This window comes from Thamnophis elegans, chromosome 11 (genome assembly GCF_009769535.1).
Source record: "Thamnophis elegans isolate rThaEle1 chromosome 11, rThaEle1.pri, whole genome shotgun sequence".
NCBI lineage: Eukaryota > Metazoa > Chordata > Lepidosauria > Squamata > Colubridae > Thamnophis > Thamnophis elegans.
This window is the reverse complement of record NC_045551.1, coordinates 14,870,346-14,895,593: the sequence shown is the minus strand read 5'-3', so window position 1 is coordinate 14,895,593 and position 25,248 is coordinate 14,870,346. Positions and strand designations below refer to the sequence as shown.

Here is a 25,248-nt window from a genome sequence, read left to right as displayed (position 1 = left end):
TCCAAGTGCAAGAATTGTCCACAAAAGTGGGGAACTATGACAAGAGATCAGAATGAAACACCCCATCTTGTAGTTTTCTCTCCTTTAGCTTCATCAGAAGGAGCCTTGCCTTTTTGAAATTTCAGATCCAGAGAAGACTATTAGTTTACCAGTTCCTGCTAGAGCTCCAAGTCATCTTAGTTGTTACTGTCACCATTATGACATCACTCTTTAGCCCATACTCTGGAATCATAATGGTGATATACAAGCAGACCTGCCTATGTCAACTGTCTTAATAAATATTCATTTCTTTTTTTTTAGCATTTGTTTATATACCAGTCTTTCTTACTTTTGTAATAATAATTATATTATTACATGGCACAATAATATTTACACAAGAGAGTTTCATTGCTTAGCATGTAAAATATATATACTACATGATGATATATATCAGGGGTCCTCAAATTTTTTAAATAGGGGGCCAATTCACAGTCCCTCAGACTGTGTTGGGGGGGGACTGTCTGAGTGGGCATAGCTAGGTGGTCATGTGACTAGGTGTGCGTGGCCAATTTAACAGTCCATTGAACAATGCATACAAATTAAACTTTAATTTGTTTTGCTCCTGGGGGTGTTTTTTTTTTTTTTTTTTTGCTTTTGTTTGCTTGTTGCTCTTTTGGTTGACTTTTCTTTTTATTAGATCATTTTTTTCAGTTTTCTAGGAGTCTAGTGGTCCACTTCAGGAAACTCAGTTTTGCAGCAATTCTTCTCAACCCAAAGGAGCTTGAGAAATATAGGTAGGTGGTAGTTTTGTTGCACGGCAGAGGCGAGAAGTGATTGCCAGTTTCAACAGGCTAAAGTGAAAAACTGGGTGAATACATCTGAGAGTTTTGGATAGGTCCAGTTGAACCATTACTGGGTTGATGATCTGGGTAATAGTGAAGGAGCCAATGTAACTGGCATATAACTGTCAGCTCTGCCTGGCCAGGCTGAGGCCTCACAGCAATGGTGGGATTCACTTACATTCCCTACCGGTCAGTGACGTGCGGTGAGCTTCATGGCCGGTGAGGCAAGCACAAAAGCCCCGCCGAAGCCCCGGCGCCACGTCCGCCATAGAGCGGGACCCTCACCGGCCATGAAGCTCACTGATCTATAACCACCCTTGGCAGGACCTCCTGCCCCCCCTCCCTCCACCCAGGACCTCCAACCATGTCCCTCCACAAGCCCCCACCCCACCCCTCCCCCTGGGTGCCCCTCCCCTCCCCCCTGCCCCCTCCCTCTGAGCCACATACCTTCCAGTTGCGTCAAAAATGCTAGATTTGGTCTAGCCAGGGCCAGGCAGGCTAGGCTAGTTGCTGCTAGAGTCACCACGTGGATGACTCTGCTTAAATGTTTTAAAATAGGCTCTAAACAAACTGCCCTCTGCAGGAGGAGGCCAGAGAATCACGTGCCTCATTTGCATACAGAATGTTTTGCTTTTTAACTCTTGGTTGACTCTTAAAAGGCGAAAAATTCCTTATGCAAAGGAGGCCCATAGTTCTCTAGCCTCCTCCTACTAACTGCACTGAGGAGACTCAGAGTCACTGTGACTTAGAGTCTGGGAGCAACTACCTTGGCCTTTTTAATTATTTTAAAAATAGTTTCCTTTTCCTCAGGAGATTGGTGAGGCCCCGCCTCCCTTGCCTCTAGTGACTGCATGTCACTGCTACCGGTTCACAAATGTGAGTGCACGCTGCGTCTGCACATGTGCACTGCTGTCTGTGCATGTGCAGTGCTTGTGCATTATGTCGGGGCAGGTGGGTGGAGCCTCCCGCAGCCGCTGCTACCAGTTTGCCTGAACAGGAGAGAACCAGCTGAATACTGCCTCTGCTTCACAGACATCCTGCCATCAAAAGAAGAAGGGGGAGGGAAGGATGAAAGAGCAAATAAGCTTTGTGTGTCTGGTAGGAAATTGGGAGGGGGGATGACTGGTGATAAGGACCAGAGCAGCTGGATCCTGTTTGTACCAGCATCCCATGACATGCATCCTGAGAAATATGTGGTTTGAAAGAGGGGTTGTAGAAAGTCAGTACCCATAGACCCTCCTAGAGAATGAAATATTTTGGGGAATCTTAAAAAGACAGGATAAATATTTCCCCTAAAGGTGAAAAGGGAAAAAAAAATCTTAAGGGAGGCAGAAACTAGCACCAGTGTCCCTGTCCCAAGCAGAAACTGAAGAGGCCAGCTTTTAGAAATGCAGATTTGGTAATCCATTCAGAAAGACTGGGTCAGACAGAAACTTCAGATAAGCAACAAGCCAAAGAATGGCAAGATTAACTTAGACAAACACCTAGGATTTGCATTTCCCCTTTTGCCTAAAGCGCCAGCCATGACCCCTACATGACCCCACATGGATCCAAAAGGTATAAAACCCACCCACTCTCAATTCCATTTTGGTCAGCTGCCCCAGAACTGCACACTGTTCATCAATAAACTTTCTTTCCAAGAGAGAGAGAGGAGGAGAGAATGAAAGGAAGATGGGGGAAAGAAGAAAGAGCTAAGGAGAGGAGGATGGAAGGGAGAGGAAGAGAAGGGGAGAGGGTAGGTAGGGGAAGAGGAAGAGTAGGAATAGGAGAAAGGTAAGGGAAGAAGGAAGGGAAAGGAGAGGAGGAAAGTAGAGAAGGGAGGGAGGGAGAAAAGAAAGGGAAAATCAGGTGGTGTTACAACAGGAGGAGGGGATGGTAAACAAAGCAACCCAAACCATATATGTATATTGTAACCTATAAAATGGAATAACAAATGTATAAGAATGATAAATGTAAAGAAGAAAATAATTATGTGCATGTATACTTAAAATGGTAAGAGAATTAAAAAAAAAAGTTTTCTGGGGAAAAAAAAAACTTTCTTTCCAATCAGCCTTTATTTTGTTTCCAGCCCCTTTCTCCTTGATATTTCTTCCAACAGGGTCAAAGGCCATCTATGTCAAAGTTGAAGAGCCCTCTCTCAACAGAGGGAGTGAGGATATGACATGATTTCTCTCCAATCTACAACACACTCCTTTCAGGCTTCACAAAGAGCATTCGGAGACTTCAACTGATCCAGAATGCGGCCGCGCGAGCGATTGTGGGTGTACCTCGATACACCCACGTTACACCTATCTTCCGCGAGCTGCACTGGCTTCCAATCGGTCTCTGGATACGCTTCAAGGTGCTAGTTATTACTTATAAAGCCCTTCATGGTATTGGACCTGGGTACTTGAGAGACCGCCTGCTGCCAATTACCTCCCAAAGACCCATTAGATCGCACAGGGTCGGCCTCCTCCGGGTTCCATTCACTAGCCAATGCCATCTGGCTATGACCCGGGGGAGGGCCTTCTCTGTTGCAGCTCCGGCCCTTTGGAACGAACTCCCCGTGGAGATTCGGACCCTCACCTCTCTCCCTGCTTTCCGAAAAGCCGTTAAAACCTGCCTGTGTCGGCAGGCCTGGGATTGATGAGCTCCCTTCCCCTCTTGACAGGTGTGGTTGTTGGTCATTTTAAATGTCTATTTTGTACTTGTATGTTTCCCTTTCCCGTTTAAATTGTTCGCCGCCCTAAGTCCCTTTTTGGGAATAGGGCGGCATATAAATAAAATAAAACTTAAACTTAAACTTAAAGAACCATTTGCACTTCTCAGGTGACCATGAGGACACAGATAAATCTCCAAATGGTCTCAATGACTCTAAAGGAATTCAAATATCCAGCTGTCTGCAAGGAATATAAATCCTTCCATTACCCACCATCCAGCCAGAGCTGAAGAAACCTCTTGGATGAAAGACTAAATGTCTTCAAAGAAAAAAAAAACAAGAAAGCCCAGTTGCCTCTTGAAAAAGAAGCTTTGGGACAACGGTGACCTGGGTGACTGAGAATCTTCATAATCCCTGTTAGGAAGTTACTCTTTAATTCCAGTTGCTTCTCTCCTTGATTAGTTTCTATCTATTGTTTCTTGTCCTGCCTTCTGGTGCTTTTATCCCCTCTTCTTTGTGGCAGCTCCTCAAGTACTAGAATGCTGCTGTCATGTTCTTTACTCTACATTAGGAATACCCAAATCCTTCAACCGTTCTTCATATATTTTAATCTCCAGATCTTTAATCATCTTAGTCACTCTTCTCTCCACTTTTTCCAAAGTCTCAACATCTCTTTTGTAACGTAGTGACCAAAACTGGAGGCAGTATTTCTGGTGAAGTCTTACTAAGGTTTTATAAAGGCTTTTGTGAAGAATTTCACATGATTTTGATTCTATGGCTCTGTTTATGCAACCAAGGACTGTATTCGCTTTTTTGACTACTGCCGCACGATGCTGTCTCACTGCTGCGCATTGCAGATTAAGTGACAGCTTAATCTGTAACTAAGAGAATTCACTGTTGAAAAGGATATGCTTTAGCCTAGCAACAGTTGTTAGGTGAAGTATAATCCGTCTACTGTAATTGGAGGAGAAACTGCTTTCAGTTCATTGTGACACAAAATCTAACAATGGAGGCGTTATCTAAGATAAAGAAGTCTTCACAGTATTGGGGCATCACAACAGGAGATTTAATGCCTATATAGCAGTGAATAAGGTGTTCAAGTTGTGTTCCAAATCAGAAATAATAATGACTAATAAGACTGATCAAATTGAGATTTCAACCCTTGGTAAATTAGCTGCTCATGTCCCTGATATCATTGTGTATGGAGATTTTGCTCAGGAACTGCCTTTTATTGAAAGCTTTGATGGTGTTTTGCTCTTTATGGACATTTCAGGTAAGCAAAGGAAATCAGTGTGCCACTGAGGGAAGGGGAAAGAGAGAGCTTTTTTTTTTTAATGGAAACATAAAATGCTACATGAGAAAAAGATAGTGCAAACCTTTGCTGCTCTTCCTGAAAATAAAGCAAAGTTTTAAAATATTCATATAAACACACAGTAAACCTCAAGGGAATTTCTGATGTTTCAACAAGTGCATCTATTTAACTATTATTTCTCTTTTCTTGGGCAAAAAGAGGACTTACTTTGAGGATACAGAAATGCGCGATGCAGGAAATAATGCTCTATGTGTCAACTGCTGTCAAGGAGAGATTCAATGGAGATTTTCCTTTGTCAGTTTGTTATAGCTGTTTGTTTCTCTTCTTCAAGATAAGGCTTTCTTTTCAAAGTATAATGAATCAACTCCTGCCTGTCCTCCTTTTATCCCTAATCCACAGTCTCAAAATGTTATACTGACAGTAACTGCTTATTATTTTGAAGGTTTCACAGCTCTGACAGAAAAATTTAGCATGAACACGAGCTTGGATCGTGGTGCTGATGAATTAACACAGACCCTTAATCACTATATGGGTGACATTGTTGAAGGTGAGTTTAGAACTATGTATGATTTGATTTTGAAGAATACCCATCATAAACAGAGTATTTCCAAACTATTTTTGTTTAAAAAACAGGTCTTTACTCCCTAGAAAAGAGAACAAAGATGTGAGAACATGGGTATAAAACAGATCCACAGATGTTACTTCTTTGTTATAAGAGTTTCAGCTTCAGAGTTGCCAAAATCTCTCACCAATCATATTGCATTATCTTGTCATTGGAGGAATGTGTCCAATTAGTAATGCCAATGAATATTTATAAAGCCAACTGCGTGTTTTGCCACATTAAAAAGTGAGCAGGAGATTCACTATGAATACACTAATAAAGTAAAGGTATACATTAAAAGAATTAATTAAGCAAAGCACTGCAAAGAAACTACAAAGTATAAGACTGGCAATATCCATAGACAAGGCAATGAAAAAAGACAGAATATTAATCAAAGAAATGTAAATAGAAAATAAAATCTCATATCCCTATGGTCGTTGAAAGACTTTATCCTTATCAAAAGCAAGATTAGTTGGAAAAGTCTGGAGGAGAGTTGCAGTAGCACAGTGGTTAAAATGCAATACTGCAGGCTACTTCTGCTGATCACCAGCTGCCAGCAGTTCGGCAGTTCGGGTCTCACTGGCTCAAGGTTTACTCAAGCTTCCATTCTTCTGAGGTGGGTAAAATGAGGACCTAGATTGTTGGGGGCAATATGTGACTCTATAAACCGCTCAGAGAGGGTTGTAAAGCACTGTGAAGTGGTATATAAGTCTAAGTGCTATTGCTATTCCAACTAATGTAACACTCTCTCCTTGGGCAGGCCTCTTCCTACCTCAGTTTCTGAAAACTTGTATAATATTTTACTGCAATTATTCATCTTTCTATTTGTGCACCTTCATTGTTTAGTGTTAAACATGCCTCCTTCAAAATCCAAGAAAGGAAACCCCCAACTCCATTGTTTTAGAGAAAGGTACTTTTATTGGATAGGAAGTGAAAACAGCAAAAGTAAAGCAAGATGTGACATTAAATGACACAAACTTGTACATATAAAAGTTTACCCAAATCTCTCCCCACAACAACCACAAGCTAAATGTCCAATCTCCAACCCCCAAGGGTGTTGTGCTTGGTGCATCTTCAGGTGGCCTCATGAAGCTAGTATGCAGAGACAGTTGGCCTTGATCCAAACAGGAGCATTCAACATGCACAGAAGATGGTGAAAACAAAACTCCCTCTTCGAGATATCCCCTCCAGCATGATATCCCTTCCAAATACTGAAATGCCCCTCCCTCCCTGTTACTATGGCAGCTGATAGCAAGCAAGGGATATAGAGGTTGACATTGGGCCCTCCTGCAGAAAAGGTGTTATCCCTGGAGAGAAACAAAAGACACAGAAAAACAGTAACAACAAGAACATTAATACAACATATTCAAGGTTTATCAGGGCATTTAGAATGAAACTTCTACAAAAGCTTTGTGGCCCTAACATCAGACTAATTCACCCACTCAGAGTGGGAGGGAGGGAAATGTTTCCAAGCAACTAAATACTGTATTTCCCCCCTATGTTTTCTGGAATCAAGGATCTCTTTGACTTCAAAATACTGTTCTTCCTCAATAAGGAGGGGGACTGGAGGAGGGGTGTGGGCTGGACAAATTGAGGAGGTATCTTCCAGTTTCAGTAAACTAACATGAAACATGGGATGGATTCTCCTAAGGGTTTTGGGTAACTCCAACTGCACTGTAACCAGGTTGACAATTCTGACAATGGGGAAAGGACCCACATATTTTGGTCCAAGTTTCTTCAACTTTTGGGTAGTCTGAAGATACTTAGTAGACAGGAAAACCCTCTCTCCAACCTAGTATTCTTTTGGCTTCATCCTTTTCTTATCAGCTTGTTTTTTAGTGCTTGATGAGCTTTGTCTAACGCTTTACGAGTTACAGGCCAGATAACTTGTAGCTGTTTAAGCAACTTGTATAAGGAAAGGTTTTGTAGTTTCTCCTGGGGCAATTCAGGGATAGGCACAAAATCCTGGCCAGACACTACTTTGAATGGGGTTAATCCTGTACTGCTATGTATAGAATTATTATACACGACCTCTGCAAAAGGTCGGCCCAATTATCCAGCTGATAATTGACATAGCACCTGAGGTATTGCTCTAGAACCAAGTTAGCCTGTTCACAAGCCCCATTTGTCTGTGGGTGGTGAGCAGAGCTTAGACCTTGGGTGGAGCCTAACAATTTTAGGAACTCCCTCCAAAAGTGGGAGATGAATTGGACTCCTCTATCCGAGATAACGCATTCAGAAACACCATGTAACCTATTCATACACATGTAGGATAAACAGTTTAGCCAGTGTTTTCGCTGACGGAATCTTGGAGCAGGGCTCAAAATACATTTGCTTGGAGAACAAATCCATGACCACCCAAATGACAGTATTGCCATTACTTTCTGGTAGCTCAACAATGAAATCCATGGATATCTTCTTCCAAGGGGCACCAGGTCTGGCAACATTTTGGAGTAGTCTATGTAGTTTTCCTGGTGGTCTCTTTGCGTGTAGCAGGACAACTAGCAATGTTGGGTTCTATGTCTTTTTTCAAAAAAGACCACCCAAACTGTCTTCTAACCAAATGTAAGGTCTTCACGAACCCAAAATGTCCAGCCACTTTTGAATCATGGGCTTGTTGGAGGGCAATGCTTTTCAGACTAGTAGGCACATAAAACTTGGCCCGCAACCATGCAAGGCCATCCCACATGGTGCATTCACTTGAGTGGGCTTTGAACCAGTCATCAGATGGTAGCACCTCTCTCAGACGTTTTGTTGGCTCTATGGGTATGTCTAGGTCAACTTTTCCTTGGCTTCTGGTGACTACTGGAGCTGCTAATTGCTTTGAAGGAATGACCAGATGAATCACCTTCGGCCTGGCACTGTTATACTGGGGTAGGCCTGGATAGGGCATCTTCCATAAAATTCTTCCCTCCCAGAAGGTATCTCAGAATAAAATTGAATCGATTAAAGTGCTATGCCCAGTGAACTTGTTTGGGCGACAATTTACGTGAGGTTTTCAAAGCCTCGAGGTTCTTATGATCAGTCCACACCACAAAAGGGTGCTTGGCTCCTTCGAGGAAAAGCCACCAGGTCAGCAGGGCCCAATGGATTGCAAAAACTTCTTTTTCCCAAATGGCCCATCTTCTTTCCATCTCAATCAATTTCCGGGAGGTATAGGTGCAAAGTTGTAGGGTTCCATCAGCATTAGTTTGAAGTAGTACCACCCCTGCAGCTACGTTCACCTGCATCAGCTTGGACCACAAAAGGTGCATCTCTTCTGAAGGGAGGGACAGGACTGAGGCAACATGGATATAATGCAACTCAAGTTTATTAACACAATTAGAAAAAGCTAACAGTAGCTCTGAACCATCAATGAACATGCCGCCTGTTTGACAGCTGTTTTGTACGCTGGCTGTCAAATGGGCAGCCAATCAGTATCCTTTGTTTTCCCGCTCTTGGTGACCCGCCTTCAGCTAATCGTGAGCGGGCTTGCAGTGGCATATCTACGGAATCCGGACACAACATCCCTTTCTTCCTGTATGGTGCATGCGTAGTCCTGGAGATACGCCGGACCCCTGCGCATGTGACCAAGGCCTTATGCGGCAAGAAAGCGGCATAGAAATTTAAAAGGCCTAAAAAAGATTGGAGCTCCACTTTATTGTTAGGGGTTGGAGCCTGAAGGATCACCTCCAATTTAGAAGGAGTGGGATGGAGGCCAGATTTATCAATAAGATACCCCAAAAATTCTTCTTGCGGGACCCCAATTTTGCATTTGGATTTTTTGAGTTGTAATCCAACTTTGCGGAACCTGGTGACCACAATGCCTAAGGTGAAGATGAGTGCATGCTGGTTGCTAGGACAGACAAGCACGTCATCAAAATAGGGTACAATCCGAGGGATCCCTTGGAGACTTCATAAGGCTCTGTAAGATCCCTGGGGCTATGCTAATCCCAAATTGCAGGCGGCAACAGCAAAAAGCTTCCCTATGTGTAATGATTGTCTGTGCATCAGCAGTGGCACCGTCCACAAGAAGCTGCTGATATGCCTGCACAAGATCAAGCTTTGCAAAAATGGAACCCTGTCCCAGTGAGTGGAGCAGATGCTGTACCACTGGAACAGGGTAAGGGTCAGCTTGCAAGGTTCTACTCAGGGTGATCTTGTAATCAGCATACACCCTTATAGAGCCATCTGGTTTAATTGGAATAACAATTGGCATGATCCACAGGTTCCAACACCCCTTGGGCAATCAACTTATCTAACTCAGCATTCACCTTAGGGCAGAGTGCTAAGGGAACCCTCCTAGGCTTAAGCCGGATAGATGCTACCTGGGGGTCCAAATTAAAGTATATAAGGGTGCCTGTATATTTACCAAGACCATCTTTGAAAACATCCATGAACTCATTGGTCAGGGCTGGAAGTCTTTAGTTGTAGTGGTGTGGATACTGACAATGTCTAGCCACAATGCCTGGAACTAGTCGACACCCAGCAACTTAGGGAGAGGGTCCTGGACCACAATGAGGAGAAGGTGATCATTGAACCACTTGGTGGCTACTTTAAACAGTCCACCCAGGTACACCCACGTTACACCTATCCTCCGCGAGCTGCATTGGCTACCCATTAGTCTCCGGACTTGCTTCAACGTGCTAGTTGTTACTTATAAAGCCCTACATGGCATTGGACCTGGGTACCTGAGAGACCGCCTCCTGCCAATTATCTCCCAAAGACCGATCAGATCGCACAGACTAGGCCTCCTCCGGATCCCATCTGCCAGCCAATGTCGGCTGGCGACTTCCCGGGGGAGAGCGTTCTCTGTTGCAGCTCCAGCCCTCTGGAACGAGCTCCCCATGGAGATCCGGACCCTTACTACTCTCCCGGCCTTCCGCAAAGCCACTAAGATCTGGCTGCTCCGGCAGGCTGGGGGGCTGTTGAAATAGCCAGCCCCACGGTAACTATGAATGTTGTGTATTTTAAATTGTTGTTTGTCTATTTGTCTATTTATCCCCTTCCCTTGTTTATTGGAAGCCGCCCGGAATCCTTCAGGAGTGGGCAGCATACAAGACCAATAAAATACAAAATACAAATACAAATAGGAATGGACTCTCCTTGATAGTCATGTAGCCAGACGGCACAGGGAGACAGACATTTCTTTGCCATAGAGGGCACTAAATGTTTTAAGGTGGTCCATGAGATAAGGGAACGGGAAGATCCAGTGTCCACCTCCATCTTGCAAAGTACCCTTTCAAGGTGGACACTGAGGAAAATGTTCTCATTGTTGTTTTTGTTAGCATGGTTGATAGAAACCTCTGGGTAATCATTATCTTTGGAGATAGTAAAACTGTCCTTCCCTCAGCCTGGTAGGACATTTGGTTGCCTTTGTAGAAACCAGCTTGTCTGGGGGGTCGATCGGACACAGGAGATTGTGCTCAGCAAACCTTGGCCAGATGGCATTTTTGCCTTAAACTTACAAGTCTCTCTGACACCCCGTACAAAGGTTAGAGGCGGAACTTCTGCATCCCTGGCGCCACTTGACAGAGGTTGCCTGGAGGCAGCTTGCATTCTCCTCATCTTCAGAAATATCATCCCCCTCTTCCTCATCATCGTGATGGACAGCGACAGCTTGCGAGGCAGAGGAAGGGGCATTCTGATATCCTTGTATCTTGGTGGAGGACTTTTCAGAAACCTCGGATGCCCTCGCCTCATCCACAGCTGCTTTAAGAGTCACCTCTGTGCGAACTATTAAGCAATGCTGTAGTTTCAGGTCACTGACCCCACAGACTAATTGGTCCAGCAGGTCATCAATAGAGTCACAATAGAGAGCAGCAGACCTGAGGGAGGCGACATACTGGTTGATAGACTCTCCCTCAAGCTACACTCTCTGTCTGAATTTGAATCCTCGGACAATTCTAGAAGGTGCCGGGGCGTAGTGACTCCTCAGCTTCTCCATTAAAATGTCCCAGGGCACGGAATGCACAGGCTGAGGGACGGAAAGTGTCCTCACTGTTCCAAACATTCGGGGCTGCAGGCACTTAAAAAACATGATCTCTTTTGGTTGCTGGACAAGCCTGTAATATCATTAGCCTCTAAGAAGCATTTGAAGTGTTTGAGATATGCTTCCCAAGACTATGTTGCTGGACAGAAAGCTGTGAAGGAGGCTAGTGTGGCCATCCTGAAAAGGACGACAGCTCTGATTACCTCAGAAAAAAAATTCACAGGGTTCCATATTTCCAGAGGCACTCTTTCCACTTTGCTCAATTGCAAATCCATTTGGGGAAGCTCCCCTTTTTCACAGAGAAGAAGAGTGCCTCTTGGCAGGCACCGAGTGCTCTCAGCATTTGGGCAAAGTGGAAAGTGTGCCTCTGGAAGTGCACAGCTTTTTATGGGCTAAGCAGGGGGGCATTGGTGGTAGAGAATTGCCAGCAGTGGGGCAGCAGAGGAGGAAAGCTAGCTGTGATTTGGTGACAATAGTTGGCTGGAAGTGAAGTGAGTGTAGGAAAGCGTAGGAGCCTAAATGCCCCATTCTGTTTAGAAACACCATGATCCCCAAGTCTTAACACCAAGTCTTGCATAATACAATAGTGAAATGTATATACCTAGTCAGCACTGACATCTGCCTGATCTGCGCCATCCTATATTCTTTTGTGGCTCTTTCATATTTTTTCACAGAGATCCAATTTATTTCATAATTATTGTTTTTAGTTTTTATGACATATCGAGTTATTTGATTGAATTCAACTTACCACATCATTGTAATGCAGCAGTATCAAAACATTAATCACAGTGTTGTAAGTCATTTTTACCTTTTTAAGCCTGTTTTGTGGGAGTGGCTTGCCAGCCATGTGACCGGGTGGGAGTGGCTTGCCAGCTATGTGACTGGGTAGGAGTGGCTTGCCAGCCATGTGACTGGGTGGGAGTGGCTTGCCAGCCATGTGACTGAGTGGGAGGGGGCTTGACAGTCATGTGACTTGGGTGGGCGTGGCCAACTTGTAAAATGTGGTGAAATTCACTTAACAATGCTCTTGCTTAACAACCAAAATGTTGGCTCAGAAACTCTGGCATTTGAAGCACGCAAGTCTTAAAGCTGTCAAATTAGAAGACCCTTTTGCACCCCTAACCCTTTAGAAAAAAAACTCCAGGGGTGTTCAAACTTGACAGCTTTAAGATTTATGGACTTCAACTCCCAGAATTCCTCCTCTCACTCTTCATCTTGATGATGTGCAGACGGGCGGGGGGAGGGAGCTGGAACCAGTTCTAAATGATGCTGTAGATTTGTGGAACCTCTTCTATAGAAGAGGTTAGAACTGGCAGGAACCCACCCCTGTTTCATCCCCATTTAAGGATGATCATAATGGGAATATGAAGTGCAGCAGGTGTGGCAAGTCAATGGTTGTTCTTGTGTGGGGAAAAACAATGATTGAGTAAATCAGGGCATTTTCTCTAAAAGTAACTTATTAGAAGAGCCATTTTTCTCATGGAATTTTCTCTACCATGCAATGAAAGATTGTAAATTTCTTCCTTTTTTCATGTATAGAAGTGCTGGTGTTTGGAGGTGATGTCTTGAAATTTGCAGGTAAGAATTGTGAAAAATAAAAGGAAGCAATTTTATTTTTACACATCAAAAATATTTTTTCTTTTTTTGTGTTAGCTTACATCTTATTTCAATACAATGATATTTATAAAATACACTATTTTCCTGTATAATACACAGGAAAAAAGGTGGACATTCTATCATTATTAATTATAGTTTAGATGCTATGAGCATTAGGATTATTTGGCTTTTTGATTCAAAGTTTAGTATAGCTTTGGAAAATAAGAACATACTGTATATCAAGGCACTGGTAATTCAGTATAATAAAAGATTTGTTCGTAGGCTAAATTTTATTTTGAAATTTCCATTGTATTATTATTAGGTACATCTCTTGGTATGCGTTCATGTGCATTTTTACATGTTAATAGAAAGAAAAAATAGATGTTTAACAAGTGTAAAATATTAAAAAGTAAGAAAAAAAAGCCAAAAAAGTAAAACAATGAAAAAAAAGCTTTTAAATTTCTGACTTCCCTTTTTTACATGTTTGCTAATTTGCAACATCAGTAAGTATTAAGCCTCCTTAAAAGTCAAACTATAGATGGTTACATTTACTGTGGTGCATGATATATTTTATGTATGGAAACTATTCTTGGGTAAATTTATTTAAAATTCTATTGTGTATGGACTGCAGTAATGTGTGGTGAGGTTTATGGCTGGTGAGGCACTGACACAAATTTTTTTAGACTTGTGGACTTGAACTCCCAGAATTCCACAGCCAGGCATGCTCAGTTCCGATTTAAAGTGACAGCATTTGTTTTTCTCCTTTGCAAAATAAGTTTCTTTCTTTCTTTTTCTTCTCCCTTCCCCTCCTCCCTCCCTCTCTCCCTCCCGCCCCCTCTCAAACACACACACACACACACACACACACACACACACATGTTGGATTGGAGGGAGTCAGGGAGACCACAGGAGGAGGCAGGAAGCCAGTCAAAGAGCCATACTGGAGCACACATACTTTCCCCCAGCCCTGGAAGGATCCAGCCCAGCTTCACTGATTACAGGTTTGAAAAGACAACATGGCTCTGCCTGCAATCAAACTACACTTGGGGAGGGACAGCACTTCCCTCCATCCTTTGCCCAAAGCCCTGCACCAGGAGGATGAAGTTTGAATTACTCCCCCTCCCACCGACCCGCACGTACTTTTTCCAGCTATTTCAGAGAAGATTTCAATTCTGCTCTTGCCTGCCATCATGAAAAGAAAAAAAATGTAAAAGGAAAAAGCCAAGAGCTGAGGTCATGCTGAGCTAGTTGCTGCCAGAGTCACCGTGGATGACTCTGCTTAACTGTTTAAAAAAGTCTGTAAAAAAAGCACCCTCTACAGGAGGAGGCAGGAGAACGACATGCCTCATCTATGTCAGGAATTTTTCGGCTTTTAACCCTTGCTTAACTCTGCTCAAGTGATCATAAAACGCCTAAAGTCAGACTAGATGAGACATGTCGTTCTCCTGCCTCCTCTTGTAGAGGGCGCTTTTTAGAGGCTTTTTTAAACAGTTAAGCACTAAGCAGAGTCATCCACTGTGTCTCTGGCAGCAACTAGCTCAGTCTGACCTCAGCTCTTGCCTTTTTCCCTTTACATTTTCTTTTCTTTTCATGATGACAGTGGTGAGGCTGTGCCTCCCCTGCCTCCCCTGACTGGACGTCACTGATGGACTGTATACTGCTAGTTTTGCCATTGCTACATATTCTCCAGGTTTAAATCTAATAAGATATTATCAGAATTGTGTCTTTCTTCCATTACCTAGAAAATTTATTATTCTTGTTTTAAATATATTTATTATTAAATTATATTCTTTTTTATTTTTGTGAGATTATTTCTAATAAGAAAAGTTATGGTTTCATTTCAAATTTAAATTCCAATTTTTGTCTGCATTGTATCATGTCCTTCCAATTTTGAGGTTGTTTTTACTGGTCTGTCACATGTAATAAAGGATTCCGATAAACGTTTGTGGTGGAATAGGATAAAATTTGCTGACTAATAGGTCAAAGATGCTTTGGATGTTAGATGCTGTGTGTCATTTTTTTAAAAAATCTCTCAGTGTGTGTATGTTTTAAAAGAGCAGTTAATGTTACCTTTTTATTTCTTAGGTGAATTAAAAAGACTTATCAAGCAAAATTGCATAATTTCAGAAAACCAAGTTTTAGATGAATAGAGAGCCATGTGTTCTTTTGTAAGCAGCCTTTTCCAGTGGCGGTATTCAGCCGGTTTGCACTGGTTCACAGGTAGCAATAGCTAACTCTTTGTGCAGTTCGGCGAACTAGCTGAATGTGCCTCACCCCTTCCCCTCCCAGGCCGATCGCTTCCTGGCACTTCTTCTCCTTGTAGCACTGAACACCTGGGCTTTTGAAATCCAGCACTCTTCAGATCAGCTGCTGTTTCCTTGCCCCCAAGGCTTTTGCAAATCCAGTTTGCCTAAAGGGAAAAGGATCAAAAAGTAATTCTTGCGGCACAAATTTCTTCCGGCATAAACTACTATGAATTAGCACCAGTTCATCGGATTTGTGAAGTATTACTCTCGGTAGCTAATGCTACCAATCTCCTTAGCTTCTAATGAATCCACAGGAAATGCTGATTGTAGTTGTGATCTTCAGAAGCACAGAATACAATTATTTTAGTATGTTTCAAGAGTTTCGTTTTCCTAGTTGCAATAGCAGGGTAACACAGTTACCCTTCTAGAATTTGTCCCTAGGGGAATATGTTTCTATATACTCTGTGGGCAATGGTAAAATTAATACACACACATACACACAACTCCAGAGTACTGAGTGCGCGCGCTCTCTCTCTCTCCACCCCCCCTCTCTCTGTGTGTGTGTGTGAAAGGCAGCACTGATCACTGATCATAGCAGCACAAGAACAGGCACTAAGTACCAGATCCATAAGCAGGGATTTACAACATTAGATAGAACCCAAGAGATACTAGATAGATCAGTGTCTCTGAACTGAAACATGTGGACTCCCAGAATTCCAAAGCCAGCCACCAAGGAGTTTCCACAGAAGGTCGTGAAGAATAATAGAGTTAAGAATCTGTGGGAGTCCATCTGTGGCTGATGGACAGACAGGCATTAGATAATCAACCAGCCACTGTAGTAGTAGACAAATTAATAGACAAATTAATATACCAGAAGAGCTCAGGCAGCCAAGAGGCCAGGCAAGTGGGTGGGTGGGTGAGGTGAGGCGCCTCTTGACGTGGCTGACATTGAGTTGGCCATGCCCACCAAGTCATGTGACCACCCAGCCACACCTATCCAGCTAGTTATTAGGGTAGAGAACTGGTTGTTAAATTATTTGAATTCCACCACTGGCCTTTTCCCATTTGAATGTTTCTCCCCAAATTGTGTTTATGTCAGGCCTGTAGTCATATTCTCTTTTGGATCTTTATCCTGCCACACTTTCTATTAGGTCCACACAAGAACTGAGCTCAGCATTTCATCCAAGCACGAACAGAGCAACGGAAAGGGCCAATGCGATGGTGGAACAATACATCCATTGTTATGTGGACTATCAGCAAGACAACTGGTCAGACTTGCTACCCTTTGCCAAAGTGGCGTATAACAACGTGGTCCACAGCAGCACTGGATTAACTCCTTTCCAAATTACCAGTGGCATGGAATTTTTTTCCCATGCCTGAACTGCCTAGGGAACCTCCCTCCTCCATGTCTCTGATTGAATAGATGGAAAGAAATGATGGGAAAATATGAAGAAAGCTCTAGCAGACGTGGCAGAAGCATACAAGAAGCAAGCTAATAAACACCACTCGCTCCAACCCCTTTTGTGTGGGGGGGACAAAGTTTTTGTATCTACAAAATACGTAAGATTAAGACTGCCTAGCAAGAAATTTAGCCCAAAATTTCTAGGTCCATTCCCAATAGTGAAGATAATTAACCCAGTTACAGTTCAATTCAGTCTACCTAGAATTCTAGGGAAAATTTACCCAGTATTTCATTGTAGCTTATTGAAGCCAGTAATTGGGTCCAGCATAAGACCGTCCACACAGCCTCTCCCCCTCCTGTAGTGATAGAAGGGGAAATACATTATGAAGTGAAATTTTTTTTAGACTCCAGGCTGTATAGGGGTTGCTTACAATATTTAGTTCATTGGAAAGGGGTACCCTGGGGAGAGAGAGCTGATGTTGTGATGGCATGACATGCAATCTTGGTGCTCTGAGATTGCAGTTGAATTTCTGCTGCTGGATGGTCCATTTGGATCTAAACTGTCCTTCAGAGATGGTGATTAAGAAGGGTACCTCTTGCTGATCTCAGGGACACTGCAATGTCCCTGAAAGATCCAGAAATAGCCTTTTTTTTCCGGCAACAGAAAACAGCTAATGAAGCTGCTGAAGTTAGAACAGCTCCGGAACAGGAAGAAAGCGGGAAGAGAAAGTGTGTCGAATTGGTGAGGAAATTTTATTATTAGAGGAACAGACTACCCAGGAAAAAAATTTAAGTTAAATTAAGATTGAAGACAGAAGACTGTAGGCGAGATTGATCTGCATTGAACTTAATGTGTTGTCCAGTTTCTATTTTTTTTCATGGATGGAACTTTTACAGGGGCTCCTTATTTTTTAAACTGAATGGATTAATTCTTTCTTCTTCTTTTTTCACTTTTGCTTATACCTATGGATTAAAATTCTTTTTTAATAATGCTTGATTTGATTGATTGGATTGTTTTTGATCTCCATTTAAGGGTTTTTCTTTCTTTCTTAAGCTTGGAATGTAAAGAAGATAATAAGAAGGTTTATAAAGAGGGTTGTAACAACAGGAGGAAAAGCAGTTACACTGGCACTTAGAGGCTGGAGGCTGGATACATTGTTTTTCTTCTTTCTCTTTGATCACTTGAGGTTCAAGGTTCTTTCAGTTTGTTTACTGACAGTGATAGTAGGAAGAGCACAAGTTGTTTATACAGGTGCCTTTTGGAAGTTCTATCACTAGCTATTGGAGGGAAGACAACATTTTGACTTGAAAGATAATAAATGAACCTGTTTGAAGTTTATTAAAATAGCCTTGAACCCTATAGTGACAGTGTCTGCAAAATTGAAAGAATGGCTCAGCAGGAAAAAGAAACTGTAACATTGCAAATGATTATGTTTGAAATTCAAAATCTATTAGTTGTGACAGAGAGAATTGAAAAGTGATTGGAGAATATGGAATACAAAACAGAAAAATCTGATGGAGAAACTGAGGATGTTTACCAAATGAGGAAGTGGAGGACAGAGTTAAAAAGATGGAAGAAAAAAATGAGCAAAGAGATAAGAAAACTGTGGATACTGACAACAAAGTGAGTGTGGTTGGCAAGAGCGGAAAGGGGAAATAGATGGATTGGAACTCTACCCCAGACTTCAAAGCACAGAAGAAGAAAAGAGAGAAAAATTGATGGAGATAAGAAGAGAAATCTTGACAGAAGCACTAGCGATAACTAAAGATAAGCTGATGGAAAAAACAGATGTTGGGTTTCAAGCTTTTATGAGATACGAAAGGAATAACATGTTGCCAAGAGAAGTTTATACAAGATTTATTAAGAAAGTAACTAGAACATTAATGCTACAAATGGCAAGAGATATAAAACCGTACTATTACTGGAAAGATACAGATTGATGCAATGAAAATATATAATAAAAAATTAAGCTAAATTTAGTTTACTAGTAGTATGTCTAAAATGAAGTGACAAGAGCTATAGTTAAATAATGATTAATAATGATAACAATACATATAGATATATTAGTTTGATAATATGAAATTTTATATAAACAACACATGGAAATTATGAGAGGAGGTTTAAAAGTTTTATCTAGAATATGTTATAAAGATGTATTATGATTGGATGATTTTAGGATGATTTAATGGAATGTTATCATATAATCCTATTCTAGATTTTGAATATATATAAAAGGATGTAAAAACAATTATAGTCAAATTAAGGTTGAGATATAATAATTGTGATATACATGAATATAGGTGAATTGAAAAATGCGATTTGATATGAAAAGCAGGTGGTGACTATGGAAGAGACGCATGGAAATACTGTAACCAACTGACACACTTTCTACAATTTGTAATGGAAGATTTTTTGTTTTTATTTTTATATTTGTCCTTATTCAAAAACAAATAAAAATTGTTTTATTTAAAAAAAAGAGAAAAGGAAAGGGGTACTCTTTGTCCGAACTTGGGTGAAAAGCTGGAACCTAAAAGCTGATAAGTTAGTAAAACAATTCCATGATAAGTTTCCTGATAAGCCAAAGGGTCCCCCTGGGGGGTGGGGGAAGATGGTTAATTCTGTTATGTTAATTCCTACATTATTCTCTTTTCAGGGAACAGGTTTTTTTTCCTGAGGAAAGGCCGCCTGTCAGGCCTGCAGCCATATTCCCTTTTAGATCTTTGGCCTACCACATTTTCTATTAGTCTACTATGCATTTCTATTGTAGGAAAATGGGAAGGGGGAAAGTATGGAGTTAAACACTATGTAGCCAAAATAAAATTCTTTTATAGAATCCAAGGTCTCTGCACCTGACTGGAACTGGATGGGTGGAACTGCCAGCATGACAGTGGAATATTGGACCATGTGATGGACTTGTGGGTGTGGGGGCAAGATCCTGAACTTTCAACTGGGTGGGGAAAACCAGGAAGCTTTCATATTTGGGTTTTTCCAGATGTGCCAACATGGCCATTCAATTGGGAGGAGGGGGCCTGGTTTAGGGAGAGTCTTTGAATTATGCCTCAAGACCCTCCAATACAGCTGAGGACTGCAAGTAACATCAGTGCTTTGAAGCATTTGTGTGATGAAAACTAGGAGGAGGGCTGCAATCTGTTGCAGGAGAGTATGCAAGGGGTCAGCATAGTGAAATAATGGCAGAGCAAGCAGTAGCAGCTTCAGAGAGTGTGAGATAAAATGTCAAGAGTTCTAAATAGCATCCAAAATTAAATCAGAGTCCAAGGCAAAGTATTGCTCAAAGTTCCAATTTATCAAGAGAGCCATTGTAATGGCTCCTCTCCTAACTTAAGAAAGTAAAGACTCTTGAAACAGATTATTTCAAAAGGAAATTAATTAAGCAGAATGAAAACCATTAGGGGCAAAGCAGCATCTGAAACCCTTTAGGCAATGCAAGTGAGATTAAACTGATAATGACCCCACCCCTTTGTCAGAATGCAGATTCTAGCCAATTCACAAGTGTGAAGATGTTTCCTTAACTCTTCTGCCTGAGAGTCTAATAAAACACACGTTCCCATGGCTATCTCTAGTTAAACATTAAAGTAAGATATCCCACATGGCCATCATAAACATCCCTCCAGAGATGCTGGGACCTCCAGCCTTCCGGCGACAGGAAACCAGTTGTAAATCTCAGTTGTTACAGGTACTGCTAGTAATTTAACTCCAAGGCCCCCCTCCTCCCAATTGAATGACAATATCATGTAAGGGAACTGACAGCCATGTTGGCACATCTGGGAAAACCCAAATATGAAAGGTTCCTGGTTTTCCCCACCGAGTTGAAAGTTCAGGATCTTGCCCCCACACCCACAAGTGGTCCAATATTCCACTGTCATGCTGGCAGTTCATATAAACTGAAGGAATGCCAATTTCTTCTGTTAGTAATTGAAGAGCTACAGCCCAGGGAAAAACTCTTCAGAGATCCCTCCTTGGGTGTGAATCCAGTTGGCCATCTTTTCTGGAAGTCATCTTAGACTGTTTCTTCATCATGATTTCTAGTATCATTCAATCAATGTTGTACTGATATATAGTAATAGTAAGGTGGACAGGATTTATGCGACTTTAGCAATAGCTAAGAGATAGTATAAATTACAAGTGAAGAATTGGCCTGAATTGTATAAGAGGACATCCTATTTTCACAAAAGCCAATATTTTTAAAAATGCTTATGAAATTGCTGCAAGAATCTTCTTTATAATTTGCAAGGGTCTGTATCTTTCCACTGCATTTCTGAGTCCAGGATTATCTTGGATTCCCAACTAAAGGTACCACTTTCTTATTAAAAAAAGAGTAAAGAATATAGGTGCTTCAAGCAATGGCAATTATTTTATTAAATAATGACTTTGGTTATTGATATACAGGAAATTAGTGTTTTTCAAACTTGGCAACTTTAAGATGTGTAGATTTCAACTCCCAGAATTCCCCAGCTACCAAGTTGACACATCTTAAAATTGCCAACTTTGAAAACACAGATATAAATAAAATAAAATAATGAGATTTCCTAATCAGATTTCCTCATTTAAATAACACATTGAAAGATAAAAATGACGCAAACACAATAATAAAAGTGTATGCATGTGTGTGTGTATGTATGTGTATGTATGTATCAGGGGTGGGTTTCTCGCCCCGTTCCAACCGGTTCGGTTGGAACGAGGCCGGCGGCGTCCTCGCACATGTGTGCGGCGTCCTCGCGCACGCACGCACCGCGCGCGTGCGTACTAGCGTCTGTGCGATGCTCCAGCTGCTCCTGGAGGATCGCGCAGGCGCTGTATGCGTTCTGCGCATGCGTGGAAGCGCAGAATTCGTAAAAACCGGGTAAGGAGCGGGCGCGGGTGTGCGGGCGCGCGCGGGCGCGGGGGGGGGGGCTTCGCCGTTCCCGGAAGTTACTTACTTCCGGGTTCGGCGACCAACCGGATCGCAGGGACCGGTGCGATCCGGTTGAAACCCACCCCTGGTATGTATGTATGTATGTATGTATATATGTATGTATGTATGTATATGTGTTTGAAATTATAATATTGTACAAACAAAACATTAGTAAAATCAGCATGATCTCTTGTTAACATGGCCCTAGATGCCACTTCATCATAACTCAGTGCATAGGCCCTGAGAAAGAATAACCATTTCCTACTAATCCCTTCTATTATGAGGAGAGGGAATTTATAATTACTAGTAACCAAGAATGCACAATAGGGTGTAGATCATTACGTTATTGCATGAATAAACAGTAATGCAAATAGGCTCCTTTTTATAATTCTGTAAAACTATTGAAAATACATTCTTGAAAATGGAATAAGCTCAATGATTTGTTCTCTTATTTCCAGGTGATGCACTGTTGGCAATCTGGAAGGTAGAGCGTTGCCATTTAAATGAGATTATTACTCTGGCACTGAAATGTAGTTTCAGCATCCAGCAAGAATATGGTGTTCGTGATACTGAAGTGGGACTTGAGCTACGAGTGAAGATAGGTACCACCCCTCAGTCTAGAATAAATTTGGAGCCTATTTTTTATAGAAAAGCTATAAAACAATGTGTATGTTTTTTTTTGAAAATCAAAAATTTTATTCCTTTTAAAACAAACATTTCATCATTCCTCAATCAGTAAGACATCAAAGTACAATTTTTTGTATGTCAAAATAATTCTAGTTTACCACCAAATTCTTGTCTAGCCTAATGCATACCCCTCCCTCCCTCCCCCCTCCCCTCCCCCCCTCCTCCTTCCCCCCCGACTTCCCAGAACCCGTACACGGTATGGTTTTTTAACAAACACAGTCTAAAATCTGTTGAAAAAAAAGAAATAAAGAAATTAATGACATTCTACATTGACCTTAGCTTCTTCTTGCTGAGCTAACTTTAAACAATTTAAATCATTTCTGATCTTAAGCATAGGCTAACTGGAATTTCTTGGTCCCGTATTTATTTTGTATATAGTCAATCCATTTTTTCCAGTCTCGTTTATATCTCTCACTTGAGTGATCTTTAAGACAATGTGTATGTTAATGTCATCCTGTACTGAGAGAAACTGAAGCAAAAAGAAAGCTGTAGCTAATAAGTAACCTCTCTTAAATTAATATTCCCTTTCATCAACACTTAGGATCAAAAGTAAAATAATAATAATGGAACTATAATTTTAAAAATGGCACAAAGATTAGTCCAAAAACTCATTACCTTTTAACAGCAGAGATAAAATTTCATTAATAATTAAAGTATTTCTGGCTACATATAAATTGCAGAATTATTTCATTTTCAACTCTCCCACACCCATTTTATTTCAGTATGCTGTCGTTAGGATCTCTGATAAAGAAGTTCAATCTTTTTTCAGGAGTCTCTGCAGGTCACATCACTAAAGTTGTCATTGGTGATAACAGACGACAACATTTTGTGGTAACTGGTCGAGCAGTGGAAGAAGTACGGTTGGCCCAAAACTTAGCCAAAGCAAGTGAAATTATCCTGTCCCCCAACTGCTGGGAGCTCTGTGATCGGAACTTAATTGAGGTAGAAAAAATTAAAAATGAACGAGCTGTCAAGGTTGGTACCTTCTTGGGTAAGAGTCCATTTTGCTTTCTGTGATACTGTTTTATTTATAAAGGAATGTGGCTGATTTTAAACACTAAAAGTGACATGATAGTTTTCACATAAAGGGTTGGAATGAGATCTATTCTATCTACAAATAATGTCTGTATTATTTTTGTATTTTTGCTTTTGACAAATGACGATTCCTCAGAAGAGAGAAATGCCCACCACCTTTTTGCCAGAATTTCCAAATAGTAAACTTTCTCTATCCCTTTTCCACATGTAGTAATTTTAACATACATAAATTAATCAATTTGCTCATTTTAAAATTTAAATATCATTTGCAGTCATTCACTATTTTACCTGTCAAACACAACTGCTACAGTGGTAGGTTTAATTTTTTTCCCTACTGGTTTGGTGGGCATGGCTTGGTGGTGGTGGTGTCATGTGACTGATTGGGCATGGCCAACTCAGCATCACTCACAGCAAGGTGGGGTGGCACTACCCCACCAAGCCACTCCCACCCAAACCACATCCACAGAACCCACAGAAAAGTTCACCCAAGTCTTCCAGCGTTCAACCTGGCTGCTTCTCACCTTCTTCACACATTTGCTCTGGGTGTATGACCCCAAGAAGGAGAGAAGCAGCCACGTTGAATGCTGCAGCACAGAGAAGCTGAAATTTTCTGCCTCCCTTCACAAAGGAGCTGCTCAGAAGGCAGCTCCTATGGCTGTCTGTCCCTTTATGGTCCCCCCTCCCCCACGGGTTGAAGTACCTTAAAGCTGAGGCTGGCGTTTGCCTTCTAAGTAGCTACACTGCAATGCTGTTTCTCTGGCGCAGCAGGCTGTTCTCCTGGCCAGTCTGGTGGCCAGTTGTGAGCTGCACCAGCAGGCAATGGGGTGCGCATGCACGCCTGGCGCGAACAGGGTGGTGATGGCAACAATAGTCGTGGGACTTGTCCTGCGATCACTGCCATTGTTCTGTTAACCCTAACCCTAATCCTAGCTGACCATGCATGCACACCCCATTGCCGCTGGTGCTGCTTGCCGCCAGCCACTGGACCCGACCAGGAAAATGGCATGCTTCACTGGAGGGATGGCGTTGCAGTGGAGTTGCTCAGAAGGTAGCCGAAAATGACCAGCAGCTGGAGGCTTCCTGCAAAAGGTGGCTTGCCTTGCTGTGTATCCACCCCCACCAAAGCAACTGGAATGGAAGGTAGGTGACCAAGGCAGAGGGCGAACAGGAGGATAGTGGGCAGTGGCTCTGGGGCAGGGCCAGAGCTGGGGAATGCAGTATTCCCTGACTTGGCCAATGTGGGGGTCAAGTGAGGGGTGGCTCTGGGGCAAAGCCGGAGCTGGGGAATGGCACATCCCTGGGGTCTTGGCCTCCAATCCAAGGCAAAGGGCGAGCATGCAGCATGCTTACTTACCTTTCCTGAGCTGAGCAAAGCGGGTGAGGCACGGAAGCGATTGGTGATGAATGTAGCTGGGCTGCATGGTGAAAATATATAGGGCTGTGATGGATGGGGCGAGCATTGGGTGGGTGGGGTGAGTGAGTGTGGACTGAGCATTGAGCAAACAGGTGGGGTGAGCGAGCAGCAAGCGGGCAGACAGGGTGAGCGAGCAGCGACAGGGTGACTGATTTGGGGGTGTGGCCAGCCAATGGTCACTACCGGCATGTCGACCCAGGCCAAATTTCCGCTACGGGTTCGTGTGAACCAGTGAGAACTGGCTGAATATCACCTCTGCACTGCTATGCACTTTAATATATCAATTTTCAGAACCCTTGCTTTATCATACAGCCTATGTAACTTTCACTGCAAATACTTTGGGCTCTCAAGCAACACCAGGTCATCATCTGAATAAAAAGTACATTTATGTCCCCAATCTCCCTGGTAAGCCCCAACTATGGGAGAAAGCCAACCGCTTCCATTATCTATCAATCGGCTCGTCACAAGCACAAATAAAACAAACACACACACACACACACACACACACACACACACACACACATAATTATTACAACCCCCGGTATGCCCAAATATGGGAGGAAGATTCTTCGGCTCATCACAAGAGACCATCCAGGCAGAAACCCAATATTT

The 25,248-nt window shown here is 42.2% G+C and overlaps 1 protein-coding gene across 1 annotated transcript in view; it reads left to right on the top strand.

Annotated features, from left to right (window-relative positions):
* The first annotated feature begins 4,584 nt into the window (after nt 1–4,584).
* The window catches only part of ADCY10 (adenylate cyclase 10), a 140,051-nt gene continuing 119,387 nt past the window's right edge, over nt 4,585–25,248 (top strand). Inside the window, exons 1-5 of the mRNA XM_032226823.1 lie at nt 4,585–4,732; nt 5,214–5,318; nt 12,883–12,921; nt 21,959–22,102; nt 22,957–23,162. Coding sequence (XP_032082714.1) covers nt 4,585–4,732; nt 5,214–5,318; nt 12,883–12,921; nt 21,959–22,102; nt 22,957–23,162 — 642 coding nt within the window. The remainder of the gene's footprint in view (nt 4,733–5,213; nt 5,319–12,882; nt 12,922–21,958; nt 22,103–22,956; nt 23,163–25,248) is intronic.